The sequence below is a fragment of the Cricetulus griseus genome (assembly GCF_003668045.3).
Source record: "Cricetulus griseus strain 17A/GY chromosome 1 unlocalized genomic scaffold, alternate assembly CriGri-PICRH-1.0 chr1_0, whole genome shotgun sequence".
Taxonomy (NCBI): Eukaryota; Metazoa; Chordata; class Mammalia; order Rodentia; family Cricetidae; genus Cricetulus; species Cricetulus griseus.
In genome coordinates, this window is record NW_023276806.1 from 128,602,867 (window position 1) to 128,613,055 (window position 10,189).

At 37.9% G+C, this 10,189-nt stretch overlaps 1 protein-coding gene across 1 annotated transcript; it reads left to right on the top strand.

Moving 5' to 3' along the window:
• The first annotated feature begins 347 nt into the window (after positions 1 to 347).
• On the top strand, positions 348 to 1,298 carry LOC100772890 (olfactory receptor 6C2). Its single transcript, XM_027391893.1, has one exon. The coding sequence runs from the start codon at positions 351 to 353 to the stop codon at positions 1,296 to 1,298; it is 948 nt and encodes a 315-aa protein (XP_027247694.1). The 5' UTR covers positions 348 to 350.
• The last annotated feature ends 8,891 nt before the right edge of the window (positions 1,299 to 10,189 follow it).

The following is a 10,189-nucleotide window of genomic DNA, read 5'->3' on the forward strand; positions in this document are numbered from 1 at the left end:
TAGTATTGAAGAAAATTTATGTTCTTAGATATCTACATGCATCCACTATCCAGAATTTGTCTGAGACAATGTTTCTCTAAACAGATTTGTAAGTCCTATCTAAATAATGAATTAAAACCAACTACATCTGGAAATTCTTAAGGGCAATAGATAATTCATTAGACTTCGATCTTTTTACAATAACATGATCCCTTAAGAAAATATCCACTGCTCATTTGCAAAATCCAGGCAATGGCAACACTTGTTATGATATAAACTTAGGAAATAAATACAGGCATCTGAATTGACAATCCTTTGCTAGACTTTCAGTAGCTGTGACTTTATAAAACCTTAACTTCCAACAGGCAGTAATGAGAAATCACTCAGCAATAACAACATTCATCCTTCTGGGACTAACAGATGACCCACAACTTCAAGTTCTACTTTTCATTTTCCTATTTCTCACATACATGCTGAGTGTAACAGGAAACCTGACTATTATCATCCTCACATTGATGGATCCCCATCTTAAAACACCTATGTACTTTTTCCTTAGAAATTTTTCTTTCCTAGAGGTTTCCTTTACCACAGTCTGTATTCCTAGATTTCTATACAGTATATCAAGTGGAGACAATACCATAACCTATAATGCTTGTGCAAGTCAAATATTCTTTGTTATTCTCTTTGGAGCAACTGAGTTTTTCCTCTTGGCAGCTATGTCCTATGACCGCTATGTGGCTATCTGTAAACCCCTTCATTATATGACCATCATGAACCCTAGGGTATGTACCTTACTAGTCACCTCATGTTGGGTGTCTGGCTTAATGATTATTGTCCCACCCCTTAGCTTGGGCCTCCAGCTCGACTTCTGTGACTCCAATGCCATTGATCATTTCAGCTGTGATGCAGGCCCCCTTCTAAAGATCTCATGCTCAGATACATGGGTAATAGAACAGATGGTTATACTTGTGGCTGTGTTTGCACTCATTATTACCCTAATCTGTGTGATTCTATCCTACACATACATCATCAGAACAATTCTGAGATTCCCCTCTGCACAGCAAAGGAAGAAGGCCTTTTCCACCTGTTCTTCCCACATGATTGTGGTCTCCATCACCTATGGGAGTTGTATCTTCATCTACATCAAGCCTTCAGCTAAGGATGAAGTAGCCATAAATAAAGGTGTTTCAGTTCTCACTACTTCTGTTGCACCTCTGTTGAACCCTTTCATTTATACCTTAAGGAACAAGCAAGTGAAACAAGCTTTTAGTGACTCTGTAAAAAGGATTGCATTTATATCAAAAAGCTACAAGTCATGATGAATCAGATTCTCTATTATCTCCATTAACCTATTACCCTTATGAAACTCATTCTTTAAATTAAACTCATATGTGATATTATCATCATTCATGCTGAACTATAAAATGTACATCCAAGAAATCAAGGTTTTCTCCACTCTGGTTTTTTCATTACTCTACAGAAAAATAAGAGTAATGATACTTGAAAATGTATTCATAAATAGTGTCACTTTCTCTGCTATATAAAGTTAACAAAATTAATATCATAAGCCCAAAAATCACAGTGGCAGGAATAAAAAATAGCATCAGCATAGATTTATTAAAAGCAAATAAAACATGGCATTGTAGACCAATTAAAATAGTTTGGAAAGAAAAATAAATAACACTCTGTGGTTATTCAGTATTGAAAAAATGTGTCCACAGTCACTGATAATGTGTTTATTATTTCTTTATATTAAATAAGAGAGGTTCTGAGGCTGGAGAGATGATCAGTGGTTAAGAGAACACACTGCTCTTTGGATGACTAGATTTCACTTCCCATCACCTTTATTTATTGGGTAGTTCACAACCACCTATAACTCCAGCTCCAGTGAATTAGACACATAAGCCCTAACAAAATAGAAGTAGTAATTAAAAATACCCCAACCAAAAAGAAGGCCTGGCACAGATGGTTTCAGGGAAGAAGTCTACCAGACTTTCAAAGAAGAATGGATAACTATAATCCTAAAATAATTATGTAAAAACAGAAGCTGAAGGCATATTTTCTAATTCTTTTTATTAAGTCACTATTACCCTGATACTACCACCACACAAAGATACATATAAAAAATTTTCACCAATGTCCCTTGTGAATATAAGTTCAAAAATTCACAATAAAATATTTACAAACCAAATTCAAGAACACACCAAAAAAGATTATCCACCATGATCCAGTTGTCCTCATGCCAGAAATGAGTTCAGTATATATAAATCAGTAAAGTAATGTAACACAAAACAGGCATAAAGACCTCCCAAAACCACGATTATCTCATTAAATGTAGAAAAGGCCTTTGACAAAATGCAGCATTGTTTCATGATAACAGTCCTAGAGAGATGAAAAATACAACGGTTATAACATAATAAAGGTAAATTACAACTGTCTGACAACCAACATCATCCCATGCAAATAGAACCTCAAAATGTTTCCACTAAAATCAGGAACAAGACAAGGTTGTGCACTCTCTTTGTAGCTATTCAATGTACTACTTGTAGTATTAGCTAGAGCAATAAGATGATAACTCAGGGGATCAAGAGGCTACAAGCAGGAAAGAAAGAAATCACTGTCCTTATTTGCAGAAGATTATTATTTTTAACATAAAATACCCCAAGGAAAAACTCAACCAAAAAAGTTAATCATCTGATTAACACTTTCATCAATGTTTCAGGATACAAAATTAATACATAAAAATAAGTACATACACAAATAACAAATGGACTAAGAAATAAATCAGTGAAATAAAACCCCTTTCACAACAGCCTCAAAAAAATACCATGAGGTAACTTTAATTAAGCACATGAAAGACTTGTACAATGAAAGCTTTAAGACATTGAAGGGATGAATAAAAGAATATACCAGATGATGGCACTAACTCCCATGATCATAGATCTGTAGGGTTAATACTGTGAAAATGGCCCTCCTGCCAAAATCAATCTAAAAATTCAATGCAATCCCAATCAAAATTATAATACAAGTTTTATAGAAACTTAAAGTAACAATTTTCAACGTCATATGGAAACACATACACAAAAATAGGATAGCTAATTTCATAACTATAGCTCTATAGTATAGCTTCAAGCCAGGGATGGTGATGCCTCCAAAAAGTCCTTTATTGTACAGGGTTGTTTTGGCTCTCCTGGGCTTTTTGTTTCTCCATATAAAGTTGAGAATTGTTTTTGCAAGGTCTGTAAAGAATTGTGTCAGTACTTTGATGGGAATTGCATTGAATCTGCAGATTGCTTTTTGCAAGATTATCATTTTTACTGTGTTGATCCTACCTATCCAAGAGCATGGGAGATCTTTCCATTTTCTAGTATCGTCTTTTTTCTCCATTTTTTTAATTTGAATTAAAAACAAGACTTTTTTCACATGTCAATCCAAGTTCCCTCCCCTCCTTCCCTGCTCCCCCCCAAACTAACACCCTAGCTATCCCATACACTTTCTGCTCACCAGGGAGGCTGAGGCCTTCCATAGGGGGGTCTTCAGAGTCTGTCAAATCCTTTGGGACAGGGCTTGAGCCAACACCCATGTGTATAGGCTCAGTGAGTATCCCTCTATGTGGAATGGGCTCCCAAAGTCCATTCCTAAGCTAGGGATAAGTACTGATTTACTACAAGCAGCCCCATAAATTTCCGAGGTCTCCTCACTGACACCCACATTCATGGGGTCTAGAACACTCCCATGCTGGTTTCCCAGCTATCAGTCTGGGGACCAAGAGCTCCCTCTTGTTCAAGTCAGCTGTTTCTGTGGGTTTCATCAGCCTGTTTATGACCCTTTGCTCATCACTCCTTCTCTGCAACTGGATTCCAGTTCAGTACAGTGTTTAGCTGTGGGGGTCTGCTTCTACTTCCACCAGCTGATGGACGAAGGCTCTAGTATGGCATATAAATTAGTCATCAATCTCATTATCAGGGGAGGGCATTTAAGGTAATCTCTCCTCTGTTGTTTAGATTGTAGTTGGTGGCATCTTTGTAGATTTCCAGATATTCCCTAGACCCTGATTTCTCTTTAAACCTATAATGGCTCCATCTATTATGGAATATCTATCTTGTTCTTCTCTATTCTTCCTTCAACTCTATCTTCCTGATCCCTCATGTCCTCCTCACCTATCCTCTTCTCCCCTCCTCATTATCCTAGCTCCTTTCCCCCATCCACCCATGTTCCCAATTTGCTCAAGAGATTTTGTCCCTTTCCCCTTCTCCAGAGGACCATGTATGTCTCTCTTAGAGACCTGCTTGTTTCTTAGATTCTCTGGCAGTGTGGATTGTAGGCTGGTAACCCTTTGCTCTATGTCTAAAATCCATATATGAGTGAGTACATACCATGTTTGTCTTTTTGTGATTGGGTTACCTTGCTCAGCTCATTAAGTTCCATCGATTTGCCTTCAAATTTCAAGAATCCATTGTTTTTTCCCTCTGAGTAGTACTCCATTGTGTAAATGTACCACATTTTCTCTATCCATTCTTCAGTTGAGGGGCATCTAGGTTGTTTCCAGGTTCTGGATATTACAAATAATGCTATGAACATCATTGAACAGATGTCCTTGTTGTATGGATGTGCTTCTTTTGGGTATATGCCTAAGAGTGAAATTGCTGGATCTTGTGGTAGATTAATTCCCATTTTCCTAAGGAATCGCCATACTCATTTCCAAAGTGGCTGTACAAGCTGGCAATCCCACTAGCAGTAGAGAAGTGTTCCCCTTTCACCACATCCTCTACAGGCATAAGCTGGTGTTTTTTCTATTTTGGCCATTCTGACAAGAGTAAGATGCTATCTCAGAATTGCTTTGATTTGCATTTCCCTGATAACTAAGGATGTTGAAACAGGATAACCAAAACAACCATGAACAATAAAGGAACTTCCAGAGGCATCACATTCCTGACTTCAAGCTCTATTATAGAGCTATAGTCCTGAAAACAGCTTCGTATTGGCACAAAAATAGATCAGTAGACCAATGGAATCAAACTGAAAACCCTGATATTAACCCATACAGCTAAAAACGCCTGACTTTTGACAAAGAAGCTAAAGTTTTACAATGGAATAATGAAAGCATCTTCAACAAATGGTGCTGGCATAACTGGACGCTGGCATGTAGAAAACTGTAGATAGATCCATGTCTATCACCATGCACAAAACTTAAGTCCAAATGGATCAAAGAACTCAACATGAATCCAGCCATAATGAACCTATTAGAAGAGAAAATGGGAAATATCCTTGAATGAATTGGAGGCCACTTCCTGAACATTACACCAGTAGCACAGACACTGAGATAGACAACTAATAAATGGGACCTCCTGAAACTGAGAAGCTTTTGTAAGGCAAAGGACACAGTCAGCAAGACAAAATGGATCAAGTCCAAATGGATCAAAGACTTCAAAATAAATCCAGCCGCACTGAACCTCTTAGAAGAGTAAGTGGGAAGTACCCTTGAACGAATTGGTACAGGAGACTGCTTCCTGAACATAACACCAGTAGCACAGACACTGAGAACAACAATTAATAAATGAGACCTCCTGAAACTTAGAAGTTTCTGTAAGGCAAAGGACACAGTCAACAAGACAAAACGACAGTCCATGGATTGGGAAAAGATATTCACCAACCCCACATCTGGCAGATGGCTGATTTCCAAAATTTACAAAGAACTCAAGAATCTAGTCACCAAAACACCAAACAACCCAATTAAAAAGTGGGGTACAGAACTAAATAGAGAATTCTCAACAGAGGAGTCTAAAATGGCTGATAGACACTTAAGTGGGTGCTCAACATCCTTAGCCATCAGGAAAATGCAAATCAAAACAACTCTGAGATACCATCTTACTCCTGTCAGAATGGCCAAAATAAAAAAACACAAATGGCAGTTAATGCTGGAGAGGATGTGGAGAAAGGGGAACACTCCTCCACTGCTGGTGAGAGTACCAACTTGTACAGCCACCTTGGAAATCAGTATGGAGATTCCTCTGGAAAATGGGAATCAGTCTACCACAAGGTCCAGCAATTCCAGTCTTATGCATATACCCAAAAGATGTACATTCGTACAATGAGGACATCTGTTCAACTATGTTCATAGCAGCTTTATTAGTAATAGCCAGAACCTGAAAGCAACCCAGATGTCCCTCAACTGAAGAATGGATAGAGAAAATGTGAGTACATTTACACAATGGAGTTCTACTCTGCAGAGAAAAAACAATGGAATGGATGGCACTAGAAGAAACCATCTTGAGTGAGGTAACCCAGTCACAAAAGACAAACATGGTATTTACTCACTCATATATGGGTTTTAGTCATGGATCAGGGGATTGCCAGCCTACAATCCCACTGCCAGAAAGTCTGGGAAAAAGAGAAGACCCTAAGAGAGACATGCACATTACCCCAGAGAAGGGGAATGTTACAGGATCTCTTGAGCAAATTGGGAGCATGGTGGGAGAGGAGAGGGAGCTGGGAAAAAGAGAAGGGAGAAGAGGAGGGGAGAGGAGGACCTGATGGAGCAGGAAGGTTGAGTCAGGGGAAGAATAGAGGAGAGAAAGATAAGAGATATCATAATAGAGGGAGCCATTATAGGTTTAAAGAGAAATATGCCACTAGGGAGATTCCCAGAGATCTACAAGGATGACACCAACTGGCAATCTAAGCAATAGTGGAGAGGCTACATTAAATACCCTTCCTCAATAATGAGATTGATGACTACCTTATATGCCATCCTAGATCCTTCATCCAGTGGTTGATGGAAGTAGATGCAGACACCCACAGCTAAACACTAAACTGAACTCCTGGAACCCAGTTGCAGAGAGGGAGGAGTGATGAGCAATGGGGTCAAGACTGGGCTGGTGAAACCAACAGAAACGCCTGACCTGAACAAGGGGGAACCCAGGAACCCCATACTGATGGCTGAGAGGCCAGCATAGGAGGGATCCAAACCCGCTGAAAGTGGGTATCAGTGAGGAGGCCTCAGCAATCTATGGGGCCTCGGGGAGTAGACCAGTATTTATCCCTGGCACATAAATGGAATTTGGTTGCCCATTCCACATGGAGGGATGCTCTCTCAGTCTGGACACATGGAGGAGGCCAAGGCCCTGCCTGGTATGATATGACAGATTTTGGAGATCCCCCATGAAGTGTCTCACCCTCCCTGGGGAGCAGAGCAGGAATGGGATGGGAACTTGGGGGGGTTGTGGGGGGGCAAGGAGGAGGGGAGGGAGCAGGAGTTGGGATTGGCTTGTAAAGCAAGCTTGTTACTAATTTTTTTAAAGGAGAAGAAACAGAGTTTGCTATGAAAAGGAAAAATAAAAAAAAAAAGCTCCAGTTTGTTATGGAGAGCTTTCTATTCACGTTGATTTGTTATAAATGCCATTAACCATCACTGAATGCAAATCTCTTTGATTTTTTTCTTTGTGAGTATTCGTATTTTGTATGTGTTTATATGGGTCTCTCAAATGCAGATTCTAGGCTTGTTAGTCCACAAGCTTTAGAGATTTGCCTATCTCCATATTCTGTCATGTATTAAAAGTGTTGAAATCACAAATTTATGTGTATCAGGATTTGAATACATTTACAGCCATTAAAGTTTTTATCACAATGATTAAAACACAAACAGTTAACAGTACATACCATTAAAGACATATATAAAAATAAATATGAATATAAGCAAAAAACTCAAAAAATTAGGATGGATAAAATATACTCAATAATAAAAGAATTCCTGGAGTTATCATTTCAGATTTTAAACTGTATTACAGAGGTATAGCAATAAAACCAGCATGATATCATCATAAAAACAGACACATTGGTCAATTGGATAAAATTGAAATTTCAGACAAATTTTGCATAGATGTAGACAACTTAATTTTGACCAAAAAAAAAAAAAAGCCAAAACTACATACTGGAAAAAGACATCTTCAATAACTGGTGCTGGTCAAACTGCATGGGCAAATGTAAGAGAATGAAAAGGATAAACATCTACCACCCTCACAAAACTCAATTCCAAATGAATCAATTCCAAGGACATCAACATAAAGCCAAATACACTGAATTTTATAGAAGAGAAAGACATAGTGAAAAGGACACTGATAACAAAGGTAGCAGAAGCCTACATAATTGGAAAACTCTTTACTAATTATTACATATATTATAGTATTTAATATCTAGAATATATAATGAACGAAAACTCCTTAGCTTGTTGCCAAGTGATGGAAAAAATACTTTTTCAAACCTTTTCTATTTATATGGTGTTTCTTTGAAATTCTGAGGCTTCTAGCATACTTCCTATTAATAAATGATCAATCTCATCATTACCTTGTGCTAGTGGGCCTGGCAGGCCCGTATGGAATCTGATATATATATATATATATATATATATATTCCTGTTCCTGATTGTTTGTTGTCATTGTCTAAACAGTGAAGTTAATTCTGTATTGTGTATTGTCAAGAATGAATTCTGTAGTCTCGATGTGTAAAATGACTCACTCTGAATATTGAGAATCAGTAACTATATTGAGAGGCTCTGCAAAATCCATAATTATCATAAGAATTGTGTATAATTCTGCCTTCTGTACACAGTTATACAGATTTTGAACTACTTCACTTATCTTTCCTGATTTATATCCTGCCTTACCTGATTTGTTCGCATCAGTGTAGAAGGTAAGAACTCCAGAAATAGGTTTTTCTTACAATATGGGGAAGGATCCAGATTGTCTTTTTTATGAATTTATTTTTTTCAGTATTAGAGTAATTGTTGCTAATTGTTCCCAAAAAAATCAGTAAAAGCTATCTGCCAGTACTCATTGTCCTTCCATAAGGAGGAAATTTCCTCATTATTTAAAGGTAATATAATTTCTGCTGGGTCTTTTCCAGTCAGTTTTGAAGTCTTAATTTGCCCTTTAGAATCAAATCAGAAATCTTTTCTATGTACGTCTTTAGCTTTTTATTCTGTTTATGTGGCAGAAATATCCATTCTAATATGCTATCATCCCTCTGCATCAGAATCCCTGAAGGGTATTCTCTGAATGGTAAAATAACAAGAATACAGTCTATATTAGGGTCCACACGGTCTACATGTGCATCCACGATTCTGCTTTCCACCCATTGTAATTCTTTTTCTAATTCAGTGGATAGTATTCGTGGACTGTTTAAGTCCTTGTCCCCTTAAAGGGCCATTTTTAAATGCATTAAGTCATGTCCTTCTACTCCAATTATTGTCTATAGTTGAGAATTTCCCATACCAGTTTCTGCAGACTATTAAGAGTTTGATAATGATCTCTTCTAGTTTGTACTTTTGGCAGCCTGATTTTTTGTAAGTCTATCTTGTAACCTAAATAATTAATAGAGTCTCCTCTTTGTATCTTTTCTGGGGCAATCTGTAACCCCCAATGAGGTAGAACTTCCTTCACTGTCTCAAACATTCATTCTAATGTTTCCTTCTTAGAAACTGACAATAAAATGTCATCCATATAATGATAAAGTATGGATTGTGGAAATTTCTTATGAATTATCTTCAAAGGTTTTTGTACAAAGTGCTGGCACAAGGTAGAATTATTTAACATTCCTTGTGACAAAACCTTCCACTGAAATCTCTTAACTGGTTGTGAATTTTTAAGAGTTGGTTCCATGAACGCAAATTTTTCCCTATCATTTTCTTGTAACGGTATACTGAAGAAACAATCCTTTAGATCAATAACTATGATAGGTCATCCTTTAGGAATCAAGTAAGGCAAAGGCATTCCAGGTTGCAGAGAGCCCATTGGCTGAATTACTTTATTGATGGCTCTCAGGTCTGTCAGCATCCTCCACTTACCTGACTTCTTTTTGATAACAAATAGAGGAGAATTCCAAAGGCTGGTAGATTCTTCTATCTGCCTCTAGCTGTTACTGCACTAACTTTTCTAAAGCCTCTAGTTTCTCAGAGGTCATAATGAAAGACCCCCGAAGAGGTACTTTCATAGAAGGAGACCCGTACTCAGGAATCAGCGAAACCACGAACTGGATACAAACAGCAAGAGGCTTTATTGGATACACGGGTACCTGGGACAACTTAGCTTCTGTGAGGCCAAGCGCACCGAGCCAAGGGAGAGGGGTCCTTATATAGCAAAAAGCGTAAGCGAGAAGCAGGGATTCTATTGGATAATTCAAATGAGGCGCAGTACAGAGCTATTCCCATTGGTCA

Excerpts from the sequence above, each read along its gene's own strand:
- LOC100772890 (XM_027391893.1), top strand. The coding sequence starts at position 351 with ATGAGAAATCACTCAGCAATAACAACATTCATCCTTCTGGGACTAACA.